The sequence below is a fragment of the Hyla sarda genome, unplaced genomic scaffold (assembly GCF_029499605.1).
Source record: "Hyla sarda isolate aHylSar1 unplaced genomic scaffold, aHylSar1.hap1 scaffold_262, whole genome shotgun sequence".
NCBI classification, from domain to species: domain Eukaryota; kingdom Metazoa; phylum Chordata; class Amphibia; order Anura; family Hylidae; genus Hyla; species Hyla sarda.
The window spans coordinates 307,501-335,294 of NW_026609310.1; the positions used below are offsets into that span (position 1 = coordinate 307,501).

Below are 27,794 nucleotides of genomic sequence, written 5' to 3' on the forward strand. Positions count from 1 at the left end.
CGGTGTCGAGGGGGGATAAATAGCCGATAACTTATACCGGAATATCGGTATAAGTTATCGGCTATCGGCCCTAACCTCCACCGATTATCGGTATCGGCCCTAAAAAAACGATATTGGTCGACGATCCCTACCCTATATATATATATATATATATATATATATATATATATATATATATATACTTGATTATACTTCACATAGTTTTATAGCCCTATATATATATATATATATATATATATATATATATATACTTGATTATACTTCACATAGTTTTATAGCCTATATATATATGCACTTGATTATGCTTCACATAGTTTTATAGCCATATATATATATATATATATATATATATATATACACTTGATTATACTTCACATAGTTTTATAGCCCTATATACTTGATTATGCTTCACATAGTTTTATAGCCATATATATATATATATATATATATATATATATATATATATGTACTTTATTATGCTGCACATAGTTTTATAGCCCTATATATATTGTAACGGTCCGGACAGATGACTGGAGGTGGATCCACTGGACCAGAGGAGTGATGGCGTGGGCCGTACCCAGGGAACGGAATCTAAGGGGCTACTGGTCTTCACCAGGGCCCGCCGTAAGGCGGGATGGTCTTGCTGCGGCAGGTAGCCCCCAGGTCGTTCCGCCAGATAGCGACTTAACCCCTCTGGTTGCTGATATAGGCACGATACAGGAGGAACAGGCAGAAACGTAGTCAGACGTAGCAAAGGACAGGGCAGGCGGCACAGGATCAGAAGTGGTAGTCACAAGCAGCAGGTCTAGGCAGGCAGCACGGATTCAGAGGCGGTGGTCACGGGCAAGGGTCGGCAACAGGCAGGGAACCCTTTAATAATATGGAACGCTTTCCCTTGGAATGAGGCACAAAGATCCGGCGAGGGCAGGAAGGGGCTGGAGACCTTTATTAGGACAGTGAGGACCAGGCACCAATCAATTTCATGAAGCCGGCGCGCGTGCTCTAAGGAGAAGGGCCGCGCGCGCCGGGAGGCAGAGGCAGCGCAAGAGGATGGGGCCGCGGGTAAGTGGACACGGGATGCGGCGTGTGTGCGGGGACTGGTATCCCCGACGGAGGAGACCCTGCGCTCCCGGTCAGCGTGTCTGACCGGGACGCGCAGGGACACCGCAGACTGGGGCAGAGACTGTGAGCGCTCCAATCCAGAGGAGGGGACCAGAGCGCTCACTGTAACAGTACGCCCCTTAGGTCTCCCCCTCCTTTTGGTACCAAGAAAACTGGGGCTGAGGCTGCGGTCCAAGATGTTCTCCTCAGGCTTCCAAGATCTCTCCTCAGGACCGCAGCCCTCCCAGTCGACCAAAATAAATCTTCTTCCCTGGATGAGCTTGGACGCCAAAATTTCCTTGACAGAGAACACATCCGTTGTGCCGGTCACAGGGGTAGGAGTAGAGACCTTGGGGGAGAAGCGATTAAAGATGGCAGGCTTTAGGAGTGAGACATGGAAGGAGTTGGGAATCCTGAGGGAAGGAGGAAGATGGAGTTGGTAGGACACCGGATTGATTTGCCTCTTGATTCTATAGGGTCCCAAGTAACGGGGATCCAACTTGTAGCTTGGGACCCTGAATCATATATATTTGGAGGAGAGCCACACCTTGTTACCAGGGAAAAACTCTAGAGGAGCTCTGCATTTCTTGTCTGCCTGAGACTTCATGCGGGCAGAGGAGAGCGGTGAGAGTCTCTCGCCAGACAGACAAGAGGAGAAGAGGAAGTCATCAGCAGCGGTGGAAGAGGATGGCAACCAAAGACTACAAAAAATGGAGACTTGTTAGAGGCAGAGGAGTGCTTGTAATTATAGGAAAATTCTGCCCAGGGAAGCAGATCAGACCAGTTACTGTGGCGTGAGGAGACGAAGTGGCGTAGATAATCTCCCAAAATTTGATTCACCCGTTCCACTTGGCCATTGGACTGAGGGTGATGGGAAGATGAGAAGTCCAACTTGACCCCAAGTTGACCACATAGCGCCCTCCAGAATTTAAAACAAACAAACTGTACCCCTCGGTCTGAGACAATGTGCTTGGGGAGACCATGGAGGCGGAAAATGTGTTGGAAAAACTGTTTGGCCAACACTGGCGCAGACAGAAGACCAGGCAGAGGTACAAAGTGGGCCATCTTCGAGAAGCGATCTACTACGACCCAAATGACCGTCATTCCGTTGGAGGAGGGAAGGTCGGTAACAAAGTCCATGGCGATATGAGACCACGGAGTCTCAGGAATAGGGAGGGGCAAGAGAAAACCAGCTGGCTTCTGGCGAGGTGACTTGTCCCGAGCACAAATCATACAGGCTTGGACGTAGTCCGAGACATCTTTTTCCATAGTAGGCCACCAGTATCTTTGGGAGATAAGCTGGAGAGACTTCTGTACCCCAGGATGACCTGCAAATAAAGAGGCATGGCCCCACTTGAGGACACGTAGCCGCTGACGTGGGGGCACATAGGACTTGCCTGGAGGGAGAGAGCGCAGATCCACAGGAGCAACGGCAATTATGCGCTCAGGCGGAATTATATGTTGGGGAGTAGTTTCGTCGCCCACCACATCAGAAGAGCGGGAAAGGGCGTCCGCCCTGATATTCTTGCTCGCTGGACGAAAACGAATCACAAAATTAAAGAACAACGACCAGCGAGCCTGACGTGGATTCAGCCTTTGAGCGGATTGGAGGTAGGCAAGGTTCTTGTGGTCCGTGAAAATACACACAGGGTGGATGGAGCCCTCGAAAAGATGCCTCCACTCCTCGAGTGCCAATTTTATGGCCAACAGTTCCCGGTCACCAATAGAATAGTTTCTCTCGTCGGGAGTGAAGGTCTTGGAGTAGAAGCCGCAAGTGAGTGTTTTGCCCCTGGGTGACTTTTTGGTGAGTACGGCTTTGGCTCCCACAGAGGAGGCATCCACTTCCAGGGAAAATGGCTTAGTGGGGTCAGGTCTGGAGAGTACAGGTGCGGTGGCAAAAGAGGCTTTCGAAGACTGGAAGGCCTCTTCAGCTTGAGAAGGCCATGATTTAGGATTAGCCCTTGGTCAAAGCTACTATGGGAGACACCAGAGTGGAGTAATGGGGAATGAATTGCCTATAATTGGCAAAACCCCAAAATCTTTGAATGGCACCGAGTCCAGAGGGGCGTGGCCAGTCCAGTACCGCTGAGAGCCTGGCTGGGTCCATCTATAGACCCCGGGCTGAAATGATGTACCCTAGGAAGGGCAAGCTGGGCCGCTCGAACAGATATTTCTTGATCTTAGCATACAGTCGATTCTTTCTAAGACGCGAAAGAACTTGACGGACATGGACCCGATGTTGGTCCAGGTTGGTGGAGAAGATGAGGAAGTCGTCAAGGTATACAACCACGCAGGTGTAGAGCAAGTCTCTAAAAATGGCATTAACAAATTCTTGAAACACAGCAGGCGCGTTGCAAAGACCGAATGGCATCACCAGGTATTCAAAATGGCCATCCCGTGTGTTGAAAGCGGTCTTCCACTCGTCACCCTCTCGGATTCGGATCAGGTTGTAAGCTCCTCGCAGATCCAACTTGGTGAAGATCCTAGCCCCACGGAGACGGTCAAATATCTCGGAGATCAAGGGAGAGTGTAACGATTCTTGACAGTAATCTTGTTTAGCCCTCTGTAGTCTATGCAAGGAAGGAAGGAGGCATCCTTTTTGGTAACAAAGAAAAAACCAGCGCCAGCAGGAGAGGAAGATTTTGTTATAAAACCTCTCTGTAGATTTTCAAGAATGTAGTCCAACATGGCGAGAGTCTCTGGTGGTGAGAGTGGGTAGATTCTACCCCTGGGTGGAGTAGTCCCAGGCACCAAGTCGATAGGACAATGGTAGGGTCTATGAGGTGGAAGAACTTTGGCTTGCTTCTTGCAAAAAAACGTCAGCGAAGCAGTGGTAAGCCTCCGGAAGACCAGGTGGCGGAGGAACAGTGGGGTGTTGCTTGACAAAAACAGACGAGGCAACGGCCGAAGCAAGACAAACCCCACTTCAGGATCTCTCCGGAGGACCAAACCACGATGGGACAGTGACGCTGAAGCTATGGCAAGACCAGGAGGAGTTCTGAGGAGCAGTATGGAAGAACCAAGAACTCCAAAGTCTCTGTATGCGAAAACCCGATGTCCATCTGCAATGGCAAAGTGCGGTACTGTACAGTGGCAGAAAGTCTCTCACCGTTGACAGTAGAAATGAAGAATTGCTTGGCCAAACGAACCACAGGGATCTGATACTTATCAACCAGAGAGGCGTGGATGAAATTTCCGGCAGATCCTGAATCCAGGAAGGCGGTAGCAGTGAAGGTAGACTTGGCAGGCACAGTGAGCTGTACCGATAATGTAAGACGTGGAGAGGAGGAATCCACACCTAGCAACGCCTCTCCCACGTTCACTAGGTGTGTGTGTTTCCCGAACGCGGAGGACAGAGAGGACAGTCTCTAAGGAAGTGCTCGGTACTGGCGCAGTACAGACACAGATTCTCATTTCCACGAGGACTCCGTTCTTGAGGGGTCAAGCGAGACCGATCCACCTGCATGGCCTCCACGGCGGGAGGCCCAGAGAAGGGTTGCGGTGGACACTGAAAAACCGGAGCCAGCTGAGGATAGCGTCTTGGACGAGCTTTCTCCTTTTCATGCAGCAGTTCCTCTTTTCTCTCCAGGAAACGCTTGTCAATCCTAGTGGCGAGCAGTATAAGCTCACTAAGGGTAGATGGCATCTCACGTGCCGCCAGGACGTCCTTGATTTCACTGCAAAGTCCCTTCTTAAACGTGGCACATAGAGCATCATCATTCCAATTCAACTCGGAGGCAAGAGTGCAGAATTGGATGGCGTAATCACCCACGGTAGAACCTCCTTGGGTCAGGTTCAGCAAAGCAGTCTCTGCAGAGGACACCCGGGCAGGTTCCTCGAATACACTGCAGAACTCTTGGCAAAAATTCTGGACGGAGGTAGTGGCTGGATCAGAGCGGTCCCACAAAGATGTAGCCCAGGCCAGGGCCTTCCCAGTTAACAGACTGAGAATGAAGGCCACCTTGGCACGTTCAGGCGGAAACTGGTCGGCCATTAATTCAAGGTGGAGTGAGCACTGCGACAGGAACCCACAGCACTGCTTCGGATATCCGCCATACTTGTCAGGCAAGGACAAGCAGATTCTGGAAGAGGAGACGGCTGCTGACTGAGGTGGAGCAGCCGGCATAGGCGGAGGAGACGGCTGTTGCTGGACAGGCAGGAGCTGCTGCACCAAGGCGGTCAACTGGGCCAGCTGTTGACCTTGCTGGGCGATCTGCTGCGTCTGTTGAGCCACTACGGTAATGAGATCCGCAAGGCTAGGAAGAGGTACCTCAGCTGGATCCATGGCCAGATCTTACTGTAACGGTCCGGACAGGTGACATGAGGTGGATCCACTTGGACCAGAGGAGTGATGGCGTGGGCCGTACCCAGGGAACGGAATCTAAGGGGCTACTGGTCTTCACCAGGGCCCGCCGTAAGGCGGGATGGTCTTGCTGCGGCAGGTAGCCCCCAGGTCGTTCCGCCAGATAGCAACTCAACCCCTCTGGTTGCTGAGATAGGTGCGGTACAGGAGGAACAGGCAGAAGCGTAGTCAGACATAGCAAAGGTCAGGGCAGGCGGCACAGGATCAGAAGCGGTAGTCACTGGCAACAGGTCTAGGCAGGCAGCACGGGTTCAGAGGCGGTGGTCACGGGCAAGGGTCGGCAACAAGCACGGAACACTTTAATAATATGGAAAGCTTTCTCTTGGCATGAGGCACAAAGATCCGGCGAGGTCAGGAAGGGGCTGGAGACCTTTATTAGGACAGTGAGGACCAGGCACCAATCAATTGTGCGCTGGCCCTTTAAATTTCATGAAGCCGGGAGGCAGCGCAAGAGGACGGGGCCGCGGGTAAGTGGACACGGGATGCGCTGTATCCCCGACGCAGGAGACCCTGCGCTCCCGGTCTACATGTCTGACCGTGACGCGCAGGGACACCGCAGACTGGGGCAGAGACAGCGAACGCTCCGATCCAGAGGAGGGGACCGGAGCGCTCACTGTTACATATATACTTGATTATGCTTCACATAGTTTTATAGTCCTATATATGTACTTGATTATGCTGCACATAGTTTTATAGCCCTATATATATATATATATATATATATATATATATATATATATACTTGATTATGCTGCACATAGCCCTATACACATGAATACATGGATATATTAGTATTTTACACACTTTAACACATTTTTTTTATATTGAGTTGCACAATGGTGCACGTTCCCAATTGTATATATACTGGATATGTGCACTATTGTATAGGTGAATATATGTATCTGCTATATGCACATATGATTTGTGTTATACACATGCTCATCTTTATATGTTATACACTGTTCACATATCTATATTCATTCACTTATGTTTCATCATTCATTCATTCTATATAACCTAATTTATACATCTATGCATATAAACATCATACTATATTAGCGTTTCATACATTTTAACACACTTTTTTGACATCCAGTTATATAATGTGTTACTAGGGCAGTGACGATCCCTGACCCTGCCCTTCAGAAAGATGCCGTTCTCGGCTTCATAGCAGGAGATGCGCAGGTGAGATCAACGCCACCTCTCACATGACTGTGAGCGGGGTCAGAGGTAAGTCACATGACTGTGAGCGGGGGTCAGAGGTGAGTCACATGACTGTGAGCGGGGTCAGAGGTGAGTCACATGACTGTGAGCGGGGTCAGAAGTGAGTCACATGACTGTGAGTGGGGGTCAGAGGTGAGTCACATGACTGTGAGCAGGGTCAGAGGTGAGTCACATGACTGTGAGCGGGGTCAGAGGTGAGTCACATGACTGTGAGCGGGGTCAGAGGTGAGTCACATGACTCACGTTACAGAAGTGAATGCTGCGATGGTGAACATGTACATGTAGTTGATCCGTCCCCATGGTAATATTGGTTTTAATTAGCACCGTATGCACAGACAGCTGGCACTTTATTATTGTATCGCACCTTATACGGTGATTAATATGTTGCTTATGACGATCTATGTATGCACAGTACTGTAAAGTATTGCACTTTATGTTGATGTGATTATGGAAGACAAATATGTTGTAATGTTGACACATTTTTATGATTTTTCTATATATTGGTTAATTGTCCAATGATATGTGACGCCCTATATAATGTTACCTTGAGCACTTGTATACCATGACGGTGAGATACCATCCAAACATTGCACTGTGAACATGGCCAAATAAAGCTCTGTGGATACTCACCTGAAGCTGCTCGGGTGTGCTGCGGTTTCTACTGGTAGTGTATCTATGGATGCGGTCTGCAAATGGGACCCCGTATTTTCTTGCCTGCACCCCTATTCCTGAAGTACCACCTGAGGTTGTGCTGCCTACCCTGTGGTTCTAGATAGATAAATAGATAGATAATGAAGCGCTAAGAACAGCACAACCGCTGGAGTATCCTGTTGTAAGTTAGGTGCACGCCGTCATGGGATTCCTGGTCAAGGAGTCCGGTTCACATGGAAAAGACCGCGTTTCGAGGGCCTCGTCGCCGTCTATTTCAAGCATGGTTAGTGAGTGAATACAAGATACTTAAATATTGCCAAATTACATTACAAAGTGTATTACATAATTAAGTGTAAACAATCAAATATCCAAACAGTATTTTCATATTCAACATATGATACAAGTCAGTGCATATACCAAATTAGTAAGGGGCTTATTATATCAGAGGATCAATCCCGATCCATAAAGTGTACAGTGCAAGTGAAAAACAATAGTTAATTAATGCTTAAGAATACTTAATAAGGGGCGGACACTCACCACTGTGCCGGGTGTACATGCGAATACATTAGCCGCCACGTTAGCGTGGGTCAAATAATAGTGCGCAGGCGCTAGGTCTAAAACCTGCGTCTGCGTCAGGAAAAGAGTCAGACTGCTTCACCCAATCAAAAAGAAAGCATCATTATTGTCATAGCAACGTGATTTATCATGGAGGCGCATGCGTAGTACCTCCTAATGTTCCAGTTCCTCCATTAACATTCTGGGCTAACCCATTATAGGCGTCAGAGCTTAACTCCTTCAATGCTGCAGCAACTCCACATGCCATCAAGGTAAGTTTCCTATTTCAGCAGGAATGTATGGCCCTAGGGTCAATGGAGGACGGTTCAACACCAGGATCGATTCTGCAGACAAGACTAAAGGTGGCAGACTGTTGACCCGAGGCCCCTTATTAAGTATTCTTAAGCATTAATTAACTATTGTTTTTCACTTGCACTGTACACTTTATGGATCGGGATTGATCCTCTGATATAATAAGCACCTTACTAATTTGGTATATGCACTGACTTGTATCATATGTTGAATATGAAAATACTGTTTGGATATTTGATTGTTTACACTTAATTATGTAATACACTTTGTAATGTAATTTGGCAATATTTAAGTATCTTGTATTCACTCACTAACCATGCTTGAAATAGACGGCGACGAGGCCATCAAAATGTTGCACCTGTTTGTATTTGAGGATGAAATAAACACTTCACCATTTTTTTTTTATTACTTCTGTGTGCTGCAGTCTTTTCCATGTACATAGATAGATATATAGATGCTTTAGAAAGGCTGTAATTGGACGGCCAAAACGTTGCATGACTTTAGGTGAATAAACCTACAAACCGTTTTTCACTACATTGGTGTGCTGCTGGATTTACTTATTTTTTGGATATCTACTTCACGACTCCCGACCAGAGTCTATACCGGCTTGCACCCGGCATCTCAGCAACCTGTAAGTTGTGCTGCTTCTTCCTTTGTATTTTGTAGATATATAGATAGATAGGTATCTAGCAGGTGGAGCAGCACTCAAATGTTGAGTACAAGCTGTGGTTAGGCTGTGATCCCAAGCCCCTCTTGATACAGCAAATGGAAAGACAGCAGCACTCCGAAGTAGTGATCAATAGTGGCTTTATTAAATCACCAGAGATATAACAGCAATATTTCGGCCACCTCACGTGGCCATCGTCAAAAAATCATCAAGGCTTGATAATGGTCACATAAGGTGGTCGAAACATCGCTGTTACATCTCTAGTGATTTAATAAAGCCACTATTGATCACTATTTCGGAGTGCTGCTGAGTTTCCGTTTGCTGTAACAAGATAGATAGATAGATAATGCAAAAAAAAAAAATTGGGTGCAGAGCAGCACCTCTAAAACACTGAATGAAATAAATATGGTGCAGGCAGGTCTCTGGGAACCCGGTCCCGGGTCCAAAAGGATACAGGAACAAAAGGATGACCGCAGCACTCCAAAGTATCAAAAATAAGGAGATTTTTCATTTACTTACCGTAAAAGGAGGATCCATTGGGGGACACAGACCGTGGGTGTATGCTGCTGTCTCTAGGAGGTGTGACACTATGGTAACAAAAAAAGTCGGCTCCTCCCAGCAGGATACACCCGCCTCTAGGCCCAGAGCTAATCAGTTTTAGTTACAGAGCAATAGGAGAGGACCGACAGGTCAAAGAAGACCCAAACTGTCCGAGAACCAGAAGAAAAAATACAACTGAACACACCCTTGGACAGAGAACCGAAGAAAACCCCCCAAAAAAGGGTGGGAGCTGTGTCCCCAATGGATCCTCCGAGAAAGAGATTTTACGGTAAGTAAATAAAAAATCTCCTTTTCTGTATCGGCTCCATTGGCGGACACAGACCGTGGGACGTACCAAAGCTGTCCCTTGGGTGGGCAGATAAGCAGTCAGGCAGACGGCTGTATCACTGCCGCCTGCAACACTTTACGGCCCAGACTAGCATCAGCCGATGGGAAGGTATGAACCAGGTAGAACCTCGAGAAAGTGTGCAAAGACGCGGCTGAGGCTCTGTTCTGGAGAGCCCAGGATGCCCCAACAGAACGGGTAGAATGAGCCACAACCCTGAAGGGAGGAATCTTCCCTTTACAACGATAGGCTTTCGAAATGGCAGACCGGATCCCCCGAGAAATGGTGGCCTTGGAAGCAGGTTGTCCCTTACGACGACCTTCCGTAAGGACGAAAAAGGAATCACACTGTCAAAACGAAGTAGTAATAGAGAGATAGGACCTAACGAAGAAGTAATAGAGAGATAGGACCTAACAGCCTGTTGTGGAGTAAACGCTCCTTAGGATGAGAAAGAGCGGGACAAAAAGACGGGAGGACAATGTCCTCATTGAGATGAAAAGCCGAAACCACCTTAGGCAAAAAGGAAGGATCTGGCCGGAAAACAACCTTGTCCTGGTGGACCACCAGAAAAGGAGAACGGCAGGAGAGAGCCGCCAATTCAGACCCCCTCCGGATGGAGGTGATAGCAACAAGAAACGCCACCTTCCAAGAAAGGAGGCGGAGAAACACCTCTCCAAGGGGCTCAAAGGGTGCACCCTGGAGGCACTCAGAACCAGATTCATGTCCCAAGGGAGAGAGGGTGACCGGTAAGGAGGGACAGCATGTGCCACTCCTTGAAGGAAGATCCAGACATGAGGATTAGAAGCCAAGGGCCGCTGGAAAAGAATAGAAAGGGCCGAAAGCTGACCCTTAAGGGAACTGAGAGACAACCCCAGTTCCAAACCTGACTGCAAAAAGGAGAGAAGATGGGGAACTGAGAAAGTCACAGGAGACAGGACCTGAGCTTCACATGTCATGCATTTTGATTGAGCCCCAAAAATGAATCACTATGTTTTAATATGCTTCATAGTATAAGAGCATAATATCAGCCATTTTGCGTATAATCAAAATAGGCCAATTTCTGAAGTTTCATCTCTACTGCATCTCTAATGACAGTCTGGGAGTACAATGCTCCTTGTATCTGTAGTTTATTCATGGTGTTTGAGATAAGGGACTAATAAGGGGTCTGGTTACATTCTCTAGACATCACTACTAAAATTCACCCAAGTAAAGGGGGGTGAGATAACGACTAGTGGAGTATTCCTAAGACTTTGTGAATGTTATCCTGTTTAACAGTTAATTACCCATTTGACTGGACGTAAACATTCACACATCTGTGTTAGGCTGGGTTCACACTACGTTTTGTCCCATACGGGAGCGCATACGGCAGGGGGGAGCTAAAACCTCGCGCTCCCGTATGTGACCATATGCGCTCCCGTATGTCATTCATTTCAATGAGCCGACCGGAGTGAAACGTTCGGTCCGGTCGGCTCATTTTTGCGCCGTATGCGCTTTTACAACCGGACCTAAAACCGTGGTTGACCACAGTTTTAGGTCCGGTTGTAAAAGCGCATACGGCGCAAAAATGAGCCGACCGGACCGAACGTTTCACTCCGGTCGGCTCATTGAAATGAATGACATACGGGAGCGCATACGGTCACATACGGGAGCGCGAGGTTTTAGCTCCCCCTGCCGTATGCGCTCCCGTATGGGAAAAAACGTAGTGTGAACCCAGCCTTAGAGACCTCCATGATTTTTATCTCTTCAATAAATTCAAATGTCGAATTCGAGACTGGATGTCTGTGGGAATCCAGGGTATAGGTGTCAAAAAGTAAGACCTGTCTGTTAATAATTGGTCCATTCGTCAAAGTGTGGAGTGTTGTTTAAGACCAATTATTGACAGTTAACCCTTAATGGTAATGATGCTAATTGCTTATGCAATAGCAACCCCTAGTGTGTGGGTAGGTGACATTACAATGACAGGAAAGGCATTATGGGTGATATGTTCAATGCATTCTGGGTAGTATAGTGATTACATAGTCATTACCATATGTACACGCCCAACCTACATTCATTAGGGAATTCCAATTTAGGAGGGTGTGTCTAACTAATTAAAAAGTCTGGTAAACCAGATGTTAGCTCTCTCTGGAGGCTGAATACTGATACTAATACTGAAGTCTGAACTGCTCTAACTGAAGGCTGAAAAGAGGTCTTCCACTGAAAGAGATCCACATGATGGAAGCCATGTAGATCCCAGATGCCGGACTGATTGCACGGTACCGACCCAATGGCTGTCCCTGACGATGAGATGGACCGTTCAGTGTTCCTCAGAGCAGAAGTAAGGTTCTTACATAGATTTGGTAAGAGACACAAAAATGGTATTCTATTTAATTAAGACTAATTGGGATAATGTGGATGGAATTATATCATTTAGATTGACGACTAAATTAATTAAATAAAATAATTCATTATCTCAATATTGAGATTATAGTTTTAGGATATTGTGAGATTTCATTCTACCTGCAGAAGAATCAAGACTCATAATCTATCAAAGCATTAAATAATTGCTTAGATATTGATAGAATTCCTACTCGCCAAGCTAAGTGTTATCAATATAGTTCCCACACAGGAAACTTGTTTCAAGTTCTTCCTCCTAAAATATAGAGCAAGATCATATATCTCTGCTAATTGTCTTAATGTCTTACCAAAGTCATGTATAGAAAAGTAGTCCATAATGGGGGGGAAGTATATCATATTTCTTCCATATTTATATCCTTAGATGATTTCCCCATTCATGGAGTCATGTGATTTGTAGTGGTTAGAAGGGGGCGGGGAGTGAATTTAGCATTCCATATTGATGTCTAATGATTAGTATATGGCCCATCTTAATATCATGAGGTTCCTCTCAATAGAATATGTGACCTTCTTATATGATATTCTAACCTAGGAGCTTTTGTTAATTGTAACTAGTTACTTACTACTCACATGTATTGTTCTACTATATGTAGTCAATTAACAATCTTGTACTGTTTACTAATATCTAATTGATATTCATTTGCATATATCATTGTGTTTGTTACTATCAATAAATCTACATACTTTATAATACCTGTGTATTATTGTATATTGCAAAACGACATCCTTAAGCATTAATGTCATCCCATCATAAAAAGAACTTGTTGATATCTGAGGAAATAGTCAGACTCAGATGTGAATTGTATTGATTAGCTTTGTCTACAATTCACCAGGTCATAATTTTGAGATTTTTAATAATTTTCATAATTAAAATGTTTTCATAATTAATCATTTTTTTTATGATCATAATTCATAATTGAGTTATTACCGCACGACACACACCAGCGAAAATAAGACCGCCAAGTACAGTGGTAAATTTTTGCCGAGGAGGGCTTACGAGCCCTGAGCATGGTGTGAATGACTTGGGAAGAGAACCCGCGGGCCCTCAAAACCGCGGTCTCAACCGCCACGCCGTCAAATGCAGCGACTGTAAATTGGGGTGGCAAAGAGGACCCTGTGAGAGCAGGTCCGGACGAAGCGCAAGGCGCAGCGGAGCATCGTCCAGGAGCCTGACTACGTCGGCGTACCACGACCTTCAGGGCCAATCTGGAGCTACCAGAATGGCGGAAACTTCCTCCGCTTTGAGCTTCCTCAAAACCCTGGGAAGGAGCAGAAGGAGAGGGAACAGGTAGGGTAGGGCAAACCCCGCCCAAGGAATCACTAGGGCGTCCACAGCCAGAGCCTGAGGGTCCCGGGACTTGGACACAAAAGGAAGGATCTTCCGATTGTGCCGAGACGCGAAGAGGTCCACGTCTGGAATGCCCCAGAGGTTGCAGACCTGCTCAAAGACCTCTGGATGAAGGGACCACTCGCCGGGGTCGGGTGAGGACCGGCTGAGGAAGTCCGCTTTCCAGTTGAGCACCCCCGAAATGTGAATCGCCAAAATGGCCGGAACCTTGCTTTCCGCCCAGATGAGAATCTTTGTCACCTCAGCCATGGCTGCCAAGCTGCGAGTGCCGCCTTGGCGATTTATGTACGCCACGGCCGTGGCATTGTCCAACTGGACGCGGACAGGACGGGACCGAAGCCGGGACTCCCAATGAAAAAGACAAAGAAGAATCGCCCGTAGTTCCAATACGTTTATCGGAAGAAGGGCTTCTCGGGGAGACCAGAGTCCCTCAACCTTCCAATCCCTGAACACACCGCCCCAGCCCGACAGACTGGCATCCGTTGTAACTACCTGCCAGTGAAGGGGAAGAAATGACCGCCCCTGAAGAAGAAGGGGGGAGCGGAGCCACCAGAGCAGAGACTGACGGATCCTGCGAGGGAGAACAATCTTGCGATCGAGGGACAGAGGAGATCTGTCCCATCGAGAGAGAATCGCCAGCTGAAGAGGGCGGTAATGAAACTGGGCAAAGGGTACGGCCTCCATGGCCGCCACCATCCGACCCAGGACTTCCATACAAGTGCGGATGGAAACTGGGACCTGAGCCCGAAGGGAGCGGACTCCTGACATAAGAGTCAGACGTTTGTCCGGCGGAAGGCAAATTCGGGCAGAGGCCGTGTTGAAGTGAAGTCCCAAGAAGATCAGAGACTGGGTGGGAGAGAGGACTGACTTGTCCCGGTTGACCATCCACCCGAAGCGATCCAGAGTGTGAAGAGTGACATCCACATTCTCCAGAGTCTGGGCTCTGGTGGGAGCCTTGATGAGAAGGTCATCCAGGTAGAGTATCACCGAGACTCCCCTCGACCGCAACAGGGCCATCACTGGCGCAAGGATCTTGGTAAAGACCAGAGGAGCCATGGCCAGGCCAAAGGGGAGGGCTACAAATTGAAAATGCCCCTCCGGAACCGCAAAGCGGAGATACCGATGATGGCCTGGAAATATTGGCACATGAAGGTAGGCATCCTTGATGTCCACCGAAGAACGAAACTCCCCCTGTTCTAGGGATGACACTACCGAACTGAGAGATTCCATTCAGAAGTGGTGGATGAGAAGAAGACGGTTGAGACGCTTGAGGTCTAGGATTGGTCGTACAGAACCGTCCTTCTTGGAGACCACAAAAAGATTGGAATAGAAACCCCGAAAACGTTCCCCTGGATGAATGGGAACAATAACCCCCTGGAGAAGCAGAGACTGGAGAGCCTCTAGAAATTGCTTCGCCAGAGAAGGAGACCGGGGGGCCAGGGAAAGCGATCCCTCGGGAGGGAGGCAAATTCGATTCGGTAACCGTTGGACACCACGTCCCTGACCCAGGAATCCTGAATGTGTGTGGTCCAGATGTCTCGAAAAAGTAAGAGACGACCTCCCACCCGAGAAAAAACTGCGGGTGGGGGCTTCACTTCATGCGGAAGTGGGTTTGCGGTTGCCTGATTTGGCTGCAAACCGGCCGGAATGGTTGGTGTCCGACTTCCAAGACGGGCGCGCCCGGAACGAGGGAGCCTTCTTGGCCCATGAAGGCGCCTGCTCAGACCCGAGGGTCCGAAAGGATCGAAAGGAAGAGGACTTCCTTTGGGAAGTGGAGCGCGCCTTATTTTGAGGCAACAAGGAACTCTTACCCCCCGTTGCCTCAGAGATAATCTTGTCAAGGCGCTTGCCAAAAAGACGGCCACCCGTAAAAGGAAGCTCAGTGAGAGACCTTTTGGAAGCGGCATCCGCATTCCAAGCTTTAAGCCACATAGAACGGCGGAGAGCAGCTAGGTGACCCACAGCAAAAGCAGAACAACGGGCTGACTGCATGGAAGCTGTGAACAGAAATTCCCCAGCTTTAGAGCATTGAAGAGCCAGAGCAGACAGATCCTCTGGGGGGATCCCACTAGGATACCCTGACGGAGTTTTAGGCACCACTCCGATAGGGCCTTGGACGCCCATCTCGAGGCGAAGATGGGAAGAAGCAAAAAGCCAGCTGCTTCAGAGGCAAACTTCGCTAAGGACTTCACCTTCTTGTCCGTGGAATTCTTGAAGGCAGCCGCATCTGCCAGTGGCAGTGTAGAAGCCTTAGAGATTCGGGAGATCGGTGGATCCACTGAAGGAGGGGAACCACCTTAGTGACAAGATCCTTGTCAAATGGATAACGTTCTTGAATCGTCTTTATTCCCGGGAACCTCTTGTCTGGATGTTTCCATGCAGATTCCAGAATGGCGTCAAAGTCAGCGTGAGAGCTGAACCTTTGAGTGGAGGCAGTCCTGGAGGGTGGTGACCCTGACCGAGTACGCCGCTCTGGCATGGCAGAGCGGCGACTCTGAGAACGTCCTCTGGAGGAGCGATGTTTGTGACCAGATGACAGGGGGGGGGACCCACGGGGGGAGCACCCACGTCTATCTGAAGACTCAATGGAAGAGTCGAACGAGGCACCCCTAGTACGCTTGTGAGAGCGTGAAGTAAGTGGGGAAGAGGAGCGGGCCCCCAGAGGGGGCCGGCGCAGGGCAGACCCCTTCAAGGCGGACGCCACTTCCCGGGAGGCCTCAGCCACCGAACGGGAGACTTGAGTCAAGTCAGCCATATACTGGGTCAGAGAAGAAACCCAGGCTGGAGGGGCGGCTGAATCCACCGGAACCGAAAGGGCATCCGGGGGTACCAGGGGGTCTGGGGGAGCAGTGGAGCAGGCAGATCAAGTGGGCTCAGTAGAGCCAGGCATCTTAGCATTACAGTGCTTACAGACAAAATAAGACATCGACATTCCAGTTTTCTGTTTAGAGGGAGGAACAGCTCTGGGTACAGACATAATGAGAAAAAGACAGGAGCTTTCTCACCCTAGTCTGTGTCCCCTGGCAGCTGCAGTGAGGAGAACTCGGCTCCGTGCAGCTAGAGTGTAAAACGGGCCATCCAATAGCCAGAGAGGCGTGCCTGAGGCAGAGGCACTAACTGATTGGCCCCTTCCACTGAAATTCGCACCGACGGAGCTGATTGGAGGCCACTTCGTGCCTCTAGGGAGCTCCGACAGCCCAGGGGGCGGAGCTATGAGAAGAGCGGAGAAGAAGCTGTAATGACACCCGCTCCTTGTCCCGACCGCACATGTCAGCCGCATATGCGCTCGGGGGGAAGTGAGCAGGCGGCCCAAACGCCGGCAGCGGCTGTCGGAGAAAACAAAAGTAAGCCAGCGCTTAGAGCGCCCGGCCAGATTGAGCGCCGCGGCTGTCAGCCGCATATAATGTGCCGCGGTCATAGCCGCACAGTAAACACCACACACACACAGTGAAGCAGTAAAAACACATTCACACAGTATAAAAACAGAATGCATGCCCCCTAAGAAGCCACTGCTCGCCCCAGAATAAAAGTCAAGCCCCAGTATAAGCCAGCCCCATAAACCTGAAAAGGTGGGCCAAAAACTGAGGGTCTCCAGTGGTTGCAAGTCCGCACCTAAGGGAGAAAAGGGAAATGTACTTACCTCAGTCAGAAGAACTTACCTAATGGAGTCTTCCATGAAGTCTTCAGTCAGCTTTTTGTAGCCTGCATCACGCCTAGCTGCTATGCGCGAGCGAGGCGAGCAGGGGAATAGGGGGACCCGGACCCATGAGGTACCAACCCAGGCGCTGACCGTTGGCGAGGGGGGGGGGGTGAACAGCGCATATACGCAATGTCTGTGCCCCACTCGCAATGGGGAAACAAGGAACCGGAGTCCCTGAGTCCCCACATGAAAACATGAAAGAAAAAGGAATAAAAAACTAACAAGTCCCTATACTAGGAAAACAATAAATCAGAAGACCTGGTCTGGAGAACTCCAGACCATGTCCACCTCCTTCAGACACTAAGCTTAAATTGATTAGCTCTGGGCCTGGAGGCGGGTATATCCAGCTGGGAGGAGCCGACTTTTTTTGTTACCATAGTGTCACACCTCCTAGAGACAGCAGCATACACCCACGGTCTGTGTCCCCCAATGGAGCCGATAGAGGAAAAACTTTTATTCCATGGACAGGCAAGTGCGACATTTCGGTGTTCTCACAACACCATTCTCAAGCCCTATATTTTTTCGCAAGCCCTATATATTTTATTTTTTATACTATGGAGTGCTGCGGTCATCCTTTTGTTCCTAGATAGATAGATATGAGATAGATAGATATGAGATAGAGATATGAGATAGATAGATATGAGATAGAGAGATATGAGATAGAGAGATATGAGATAGATATGAGATAGATAGATATGAGATAGATAGATATGAGATAGATAGATATGAGATAGATAGATAGATATGAGATAGATAGATATGAGATAGATATGAGATAGATAGATAGATATGAGATAGATAGATAGATATGAGATAGATAGATATGAGATAGATATGAGATAGATATGAGATAGATAGATATGAGATAGATAGATAGATATGAGATAGAGAGATATGAGATAGATATGAGATAGATAGATATGAGATAGATAGATATGAGATAGATATGAGATAGATAGATATGAGATAGATAGATAGATATGAGATAGATATGAGATAGAGAGATATGAGATAGAGAGATGAAATAGAGAGACGATAGATAGATAGACGATAGATAGATAGATATGAGATAGATAGATAGATAGATAGATATGAGATAGATATGAGATAGATAGATATGAGATAGATATGAAATAGATATGAGATAGATAGATAGATAGATAGATAGATAGATAGATATGAGATAGATAGATATGAGATGGAAAGATATGAGATAGAGATAGATAGATAGATATGAGATAGATAGATATGAGATAGATAGATATGAGATAGATAGATATGAGATAAAGAGATATGAGATAGATAGATAGATAGATAGATAGATATGAGATGGAAAGATATGAGATAGATAGATAGATAGATAGATAGATAGATAGATAGATATGAGATAGATAGATATGAGATGGAAAGATATGAGATAGAGATAGATAGATAGATATGAGATAGATAGATATGAGATAGATAGATATGAGATAGATAGATATGAGATAAAGAGATATGAGATAGATAGATAGATAGATAGAAAGATAGATAGATAGATAGATAGATATGAGATAGATAGATATGAGATGGAAAGATATGAGATGGATAGATATGAGATGGAAAGATATGAGATAGATAGATAGATAGATATGAGATAGATAGATATGAGATGGAAAGATATGAGATAGAGATAGATAGATAGATATGAGATAGATAGATATGAGATAGATAGATATGAGATAGATAGATATGAGATAAAGAGATATGAGATAGATAGATAGATAGATAGATAGATAGATATGAGATAGATAGATATGAGATGGAAAGATATGAGATGGATAGATATGAGATGGATAGATAGTTGGAAAAAAAAAAACAGCACAGCCAATAAGAGGAAAATTTCGAAGGGAGGTGCACGCAGCTCCTGGATCCTTGGTTAGGGGATCATCTTTCAAACAGTACAAAAAGTCTTGTCCACAGCAACAAAATTCATGAAAAAATTGGTGTTTATACCATAAAAGGTGTCAATACAGCAGCGACATTTCAGTCAGCTCAACCCGAGAAAGGTCAGGTTGCGCTGACTGAAACGTCGCTGCTGTATTGACACCTTTTATGGAATAAACACCTATTTTTTTTAATGAATTTTGGTGCTGTGGACAAGACTTTTTGTACTAGATAGGTATGGGATAGATAGATATGGGATAGATAGATAGATAGATAGATAGATAGATAGATAGATAGATAGATAGATAGATAGATATGAGATAGATATGAGATAGATAGATATGGGATAGATAGATAGATAGATAGATAGATAGATAGATAGATAGATAGATAGATAGATATGAGATAGATATGAGATAGATAGATATGAGATAGATATATATGAGATGGATAGATATGAGATAGATAGATATGAGATAGATAGATAGATAGATAGGAGATAGATATGAGATAGATAGATATGAGATAGATAGATAGATAGATAGGAGATAGATAGATAGATATGAGATAGATAGATATGAGATAGATAGATAGATAGATATGACATAGTTAGATGATGATAGATATGAGATAGATAAATAGATCTTGGTCATACCCTCTCCAGTGTGATTTCTTCATACTCCATCTCTGCCTCTGTCCCGTTGACCTGAAGTAGGAATATAAATAGAAGTTCATCAGCTCCTCATGGGCGGGTCTAGCAGTTCACAGCACATGTTCTTTGGTACTGTATACTTACATAGGCTGGTGCTTCTAGTGTGTCAGTATTTACTATGACAGGAGGAGAGCTGGCCTGGAAGACAGAAAACACATGAGCTTAGTCTTGGATCAATCCAATCTACTGGAAAAGATTCTCTCTGACTCCTCATGGGAGATTCCATGTCATATATGAACGACTGCAGAACTCTGGGCAGCAAGGACGGGTGGATCAGTGAACAATTTTAACCAGACCTCCCACCAGGTATGGAGAGAAGAGAATGACAAAGAGAAAGATATCTCCTCACATAATCCCCATACACATCCTGTCCTCTCCATACATCTCTACCCTAATCTCCTGATATCTCCTCACATAATCTCCATACACATCCTGTCCTCTCCATACATCTCTACCCTAATCTCCTGATATCTCCTCACATAATCTCCATACATATCCTGTCTTCCCCATACATCTCTACCCTAATCTTCTGATATCTCTCCTCACATAATCCCCATACACATCCTGTCCTCTCCATACATCTCTACCCTAATCTCCTGATATCTCTCCTCACATAATCTCCATACACATCCTGTCTTCTCCATACATCTCTACCCTAATCTCCTGATATCTCTCCTCACATAATCTCCATACACATCCTGTCTTCTCCATACATCTCTACCCTAATCTCCTGATATCTCTCCTCACATAATCTCCATACATATCCTGTCTTCCCCATACATCTCTACCCTAATCTCCTGATATCTCCTCACATAATCCCCATACACATCCTGTCCTCTCCATACATCTCTACCCTAATCTCCTGATATCTCTCCTCACATAATCTCCATACACATCCTGTCTTCTCCATACATCTCTACCCTAATCTCCTGATATCTTTCCTCACATAATCTCCATACACATCCTGTTCTCTCCATACATCTCTACCCTAATCTCCTGATATCTCCTCACATAATCCCCATACACATCCTGTTCTCTCCATACATCTCTACCCTAATCTCCTGATATCTCCTCACATAATCTCCATACACATCTTGTCCTCTCCATACATCTCTACCCTAATCTCCTGATATCTCCTCACATAATCTCCATACACATCCTGTTCTCTCCATACATCTCTACCCTAATCTCCTGATATCTCCTCACATAATCTCCATACACATCCTGTCCTCTCCATACATCTCTACCCTAATCTCCTGATATCTCCTCACATAATCTCCATACATATCCTGTCTTCCCCATACATCTCTACCCTAATCTTCTGATATCTCTCCTCACATAATCCCCATACACATCCTGTCCTCTCCATACATCTCTACCCTAATCTCCTGATATCTCTCCTCACATAATCTCCATACACATCCTGTCTTCTCCATACATCTCTACCCTAATCTCCTGATATCTTTCCTCACATAATCTCCATACACATCCTGTTCTCTCCATACATCTCTACCCTAATCTCCTGATATCTCCTCACATAATCTCCATACACATCCTGTTCTCTCCATACATCTCTACCCTAATCTCCTGATATCTCCTCACATAATCCCCATACACATCCTGTTCTCTCCATACATCTCTACCCTAATCTCCTGATATCTCCTCACATAATCTCCATACACATCCTGTCCTCCCCATACATCTCTACCCTAATCTCCTGATATCTCTCCTCACATAATCTCCATACACATCCTGTCCTCTCCATACATCTCTACCCTAATCTCCTGATATCTCTCCTCACATAATCTCCATACACATCCTGTCCTCCCCATACATCTCTACCCTAATCTCCTGATATCTCTTCACATAATCTCCATACACATCCTGTCCTCTCCATACATCTCTACCCTAATCTCCTAATATCTCCTCACATAATCTCCATACACATCCTGTTCTCTCCATACATTTCTACCCTAATCTCCTGATATCTCCTCACATAATCTCCATACACATCCTGTCCTCTCCATACATCTCTACCCTAATCTCCTGATATCTCTCCTCACATAATCTCCATACACATCCTGTCCTCTCCATACATCTCTACCCTAATCTCCTGATATCTCCTCACATAATCTCCATACACATCCTGTCCTCTCCATACATCTCTACCCTAATCTTCTGATATCTCCTCACATAATCCCCATACACATCCTGTCCTCTCCATACATCTCTACCCTAATCTCCTGATATCTCCTCACATAATCTCCATACATATCCTGTCTTCCCCATACATCTCTACCCTAATCTTCTGATATCTCTCCTCACATAATCCCCATACACATCCTGTCCTCTCCATACATCTCTACCCTAATCTCCTGATATCTCTCCTCACATAATCTCCATACACATCCTGTCTTCTCCATACATCTCTACCCTAATCTCCTGATATCTCTCCTCACATAATCTCCATACATATCCTGTCTTCCCCATACATCTCTACCCTAATCTCCTGATATCTCCTCACATAATCCCCATACACATCCTGTCCTCTCCATACATCTCTACCCTAATCTCCTGATATCTCTCCTCACATAATCTCCATACACATCCTGTCTTCTCCATACATCTCTACCCTAATCTCCTGATATCTTTCCTCACATAATCTCCATACACATCCTGTTCTCTCCATACATCTCTACCCTAATCTCCTGATATCTCCTCACATAATCTCCATACACATCCTGTTCTCTCCATACATCTCTACCCTAATCTCCTGATATCTCCTCACATAATCCCCATACACATCCTGTTCTCTCCATACATCTCTACCCTAATCTCCTGATATCTCCTCACATAATCTCCATACACATCTTGTCCTCTCCATACATCTCTACCCTAATCTCCTGATATCTCCTCACATAATCTCCATACACATCCTGTTCTCTCCATACATCTCTACCCTAATCTCCTGATATCTCCTCACATAATCTCCATACACATCCTGTCCTCTCCATACATCTCTACCCTAATCTCCTGATATCTCCTCACATAATCTCCATACATATCCTGTCTTCCCCATACATCTCTACCCTAATCTTCTGATATCTCTCCTCACATAATCTCCATACATATCCTGTCTTCCCCATACATCTCTACCCTAATCTCCTGATATCTCCTCACATAATCCCCATAAACATCCTGTCCTCTCCATACATCTCTACCCTAATCTCCTGATATCTCTCCTCACATAATCTCCATACACATCCTGTCTTCTCCATACATCTCTACCCTAATCTCCTGATATCTTTCCTCACATAATCTCCATACACATCCTGTTCTCTCCATACATCTCTACCCTAATCTCCTGATATCTCCTCACATAATCTCCATACACATCCTGTTCTCTCCATACATCTCTACCCTAATCTCCTGATATCTCCTCACATAATCCCCATACACATCCTGTTCTCTCCATACATCTCTACCCTAATCTCCTGATATCTCCTCACATAATCTCCATACACATCTTGTCCTCTCCATACATCTCTACCCTAATCTCCTGATATCTCCTCACATAATCTCCATACACATCCTGTTCTCTCCATACATCTCTACCCTAATCTCCTGATATCTCCTCACATAATCTCCATACACATCCTGTCCTCTCCATACATCTCTACCCTAATCTCCTGATATCTCCTCACATAATCTCCATACATATCCTGTCTTCCCCATACATCTCTACCCTAATCTTCTGATATCTCTCCTCACATAATCCCCATACACATCCTGTCCTCTCCATACATCTCTACCCTAATCTCCTGATATCTCTCCTCACATAATCTCCATACACATCCTGTCTTCTCCATACATCTCTACCCTAATCTCCTGATATCTTTCCTCACATAATCTCCATACACATCCTGTTCTCTCCATACATCTCTACCCTAATCTCCTGATATCTCCTCACATAATCTCCATACACATCCTGTTCTCTCCATACATCTCTACCCTAATCTCCTGATATCTCCTCACATAATCCCCATACACATCTTGTCCTCTCCATACATCTCTACCCTAATCTCCTGATATCTCCTCACATAATCTCCATACACATCCTGTTCTCTCCATACATCTCTACCCTAATCTCCTGATATCTCCTCACATAATCTCCATACACATCCTGTCCTCTCCATACATCTCTACCCTAATCTCCTGATATCTCCTCACATAATCCCCATACACATCCTGTTCTCTCCATACATCTCTACCCTAATCTCCTGATATCTCCTCACATAATCTCCATACACATCCTGTCCTCTCCATACAGCTCTACTCTAATCTCCTGATATCTCCTCACATACTCTCCATACACATCCTGTCTTCCCCATACATCTCTACCCTAATCTCCTGATATCTCTCCTCACATAATCTCCATACACATCCTGTCCTCCCCATACATCTCTACCCTAATCTCCTGATATCTCTCCTCACATAATCTCCATACACATCCTGTCCTCTCCATACATCTCTACCCTAATCTCCTGATATCTCTCCTCACATAATCTCCATACACATCCTGTCCTCCCCATACATCTCTACCCTAATCTCCTGATATCTCTTCACATAATCTCCATACACATCCTGTCCTCTCCATACATCTCTACCCTAATCTCCTAATATCTCCTCACATAATCTCCATACACATCCTGTTCTCTCCATACATTTCTACCCTAATCTCCTGATATCTCCTCACATAATCTCCATACACATCCTGTCCTCTCCATACATCTCTACCCTAATCTCCTGATATCTCTCCTCACATAATCTCCATACACATCCTGTCCTCTCCATACATCTCTACCCTAATCTCCTGATATCTCCTCACATAATCTCCATACACATCCTGTCCTCTCCATACATCTCTACCCTAATCTTCTGATATCTCCTCACATAATCTCCATACACATCCTGTCCTCTCCATACATCTCTACCCTAATCTCCTGATATCTCCTCACATAATCTCCATACACATTCTGTCCTTTCCATACATCTCTACCCTAATCTCCTGATATCTCCTCACATAATCTCCATACACATCCTATCCTCTCCATACATCTCTACAATAATCTCCTAATATCTCCTCATATAATCTCCATACACATCCTGCCCTTCCCTTACATCTCTACCCTAATCTCCTGATATCTCTCCTCACATAATCTCCATACACCTCCTGTCCTCTCCATACATCTCTACCCTAATCTCCTGATATCGCCTCACATAATCTCCATACACATCCTGTCCTCCCCATACACCTCTACCCTAATCTCCTGATATCTCTCCTCACATAATCTCAATACACATCCTCTCCTCTCCAAACATCTCTACCTTAATCTCCTGATATCTCCTCACATAATCTCCATACACATCCTGTCCTCTCCATACATCTCTACCCTAATCTTCTGATATCTCTCCTCACATAATCTCCATACACATCCTGTCCTCTCCATACATCTCTATCCTAATCTCCTGATATATCTCCTCACATAATCTCCATACACATCCTGTCCTCTCCATACATCTCTACCCTAATCTCCTGATATCTCTCCTCACATAATCTCCATACACCTCCTGTCCTCTCCATACATCTCTACCCTAATCTCCTGATATCTCCTCACATAATCTCCATACACAACCTGTCCTCTCCATACATCTCTACCCTAATCTTCTGATATCTCCTCACATAATCCCCATACACAACCTGTCCTCTCCATACATCTCTACCCTAATCTTCTGATATCTCCTCACATAATCTCCATACACATCCTGTCCTCTCCATACATCTCTACCCTAATCTCCTGTAATCTCCTGATATCTCCTCACATAATCTCCATACACATCCTGTCCTTCCCATACATCTCTACCCTAATCTCCTGATATCTCCTCACATAATCTCCATACACATCCTGTCCTCTCCATACATCTCTACCCTAATCTCCTGTAATCTCCTGATATCTCCTCACATAATCTCCATACACATCCTGTCCTTCCCATACATCTCTACAATAATCTCCTGATATCTCCTCACATAATCTCCATACACATCCTGTCCTTCCCATACATCTCTACCCTAATCTCCTGATATCTCTCCTCACATAATCTCCATACACCTCCTGTCCTCTCCATACATCTCTACCCTAATCTCCTGATATCTCCTCACATAATCTCCATACACAACTTGTCCTCTCCATACATCTCTACCCTAATCTCCTGATATCTCTCCTCACATAATCTCCATACACATCCTGTCCTCTCCATACATCTCTACCCTAATCTCCTGATATCTCCTCACATAATCTCCATACACATCCTGTCCTCCCCATACACCTCTACCCTAATCTCCTGATATCTCTCCTCACATAATCTCAATACACATCCTCTCCTCTCCAAACATCTCTACCTTAATCTCCTGATATCTCCTCACATAATCTCCATACACATCCTGTCCTCTCCATACATCTCTACCCTAATCTTCTGATATCTCTCCTCACATAATCTCCATACACATCCTGTCCTCTCCATACATCTCTATCCTAATCTCCTGATATATCTCCTCACATAATCTCCATACACATCCTGTCCTCTCCATACATCTCTACCCTAATCTCCTGATATCTCTCCTCACATAATCTCCATACACCTCCTGTCCTCTCCATACATCTCTACCCTAATCTCCTGATATCTCCTCACATAATCTCCATACACAACCTGTCCTCTCCATACATCTCTACCCTAATCTTCTGATATCTCCTCACATAATCCCCATACACAACCTGTCCTCTCCATACATCTCTACCCTAATCTTCTGATATCTCCTCACATAATCTCCATACACATCCTGTCCTCTCCATACATCTCTACCCTAATCTCCTGTAATCTCCTGATATCTCCTCACATAATCTCCATACACATCCTGTCCTTCCCATACATCTCTACCCTAATCTCCTGATATCTCCTCACATAATCTCCATACACATCCTGTCCTCTCCATACATCTCTACCCTAATCTCCTGTAATCTCCTGATATCTCCTCACATAATCTCCATACACATCCTGTCCTTCCCATACATCTCTACAATAATCTCCTGATATCTCCTCACATAATCTCCATACACATCCTGTCCTTCCCATACATCTCTACCCTAATCTCCTGATATCTCTCCTCACATAATCTCCATACACCTCCTGTCCTCTCCATACATCTCTACCCTAATCTCCTGATATCTCCTCACATAATCTCCATACACAACTTGTCCTCTCCATACATCTCTACCCTAATCTCCTGATATCTCTCCTCACATAATCTCCATACACATCCTGTCCTCTCCATACATCTCTACCCTAATCTCCTGATATCTCCTCACATAATCCCCATACACAACCTGTCCTCTCCATACGTCTCTACCCTAATCTTCTGATATCTCCTCACATATTCTCCATACACATCCTGTCCTCTCCATACATCTCTACCCTAATCTCCTGTAATCTCCTGATATCTCCTCACATAATCTCCATACACATCCTGTCCTTCCCATACATCTCTACCCTAATCTCCTGATATCTCCTCACATAATCTCCATACACATCCTGTCCTCTCCATACATCTCTACAATAATCTCCTGATATCTCCTCACATAATCTCCATACACATCCTGTCCTTCCCATACATCTCTACCCTAATCTCCTGATATCTCTCCTCACATAATCTCCATACACCTCCTGTCCTCTCCATACATCTCTACCCTAATCTCAAGATATCTCCTCACATAATCTCCATACACAACCTGTCCTCTCCATACATCTCTACCCTAATCTCCTGATATCTCTCCTAACATAATCTCCATACACATCCTGTCCTCTCCATACATCTCTACCCTAATCTCCTGATATCTCCT

At 45.5% G+C, this 27,794-nt stretch overlaps 1 protein-coding gene across 8 annotated transcripts in view; it reads right to left on the bottom strand.

The window, feature by feature from the left end:
- DLG4 (discs large MAGUK scaffold protein 4) overlaps nt 1–27,794 on the bottom strand; it is a 121,778-nt gene that overhangs the window by 64,811 nt on the left and 29,173 nt on the right. For all 8 annotated transcript variants that reach the window (XR_008869314.1, XM_056553237.1, XM_056553232.1 and 5 more), the window contains exons 2-3: nt 19,924–19,977; nt 19,783–19,833 (exon numbers count right to left, since the gene is read on the bottom strand). Coding sequence is in view for 7 of the 8 variants with exons in the window: in XM_056553232.1 (XP_056409207.1) it covers nt 19,783–19,833; nt 19,924–19,977 (105 nt within the window). In the remaining variant the exon portion in view is untranslated. The remainder of the gene's footprint in view (nt 1–19,782; nt 19,834–19,923; nt 19,978–27,794) is intronic.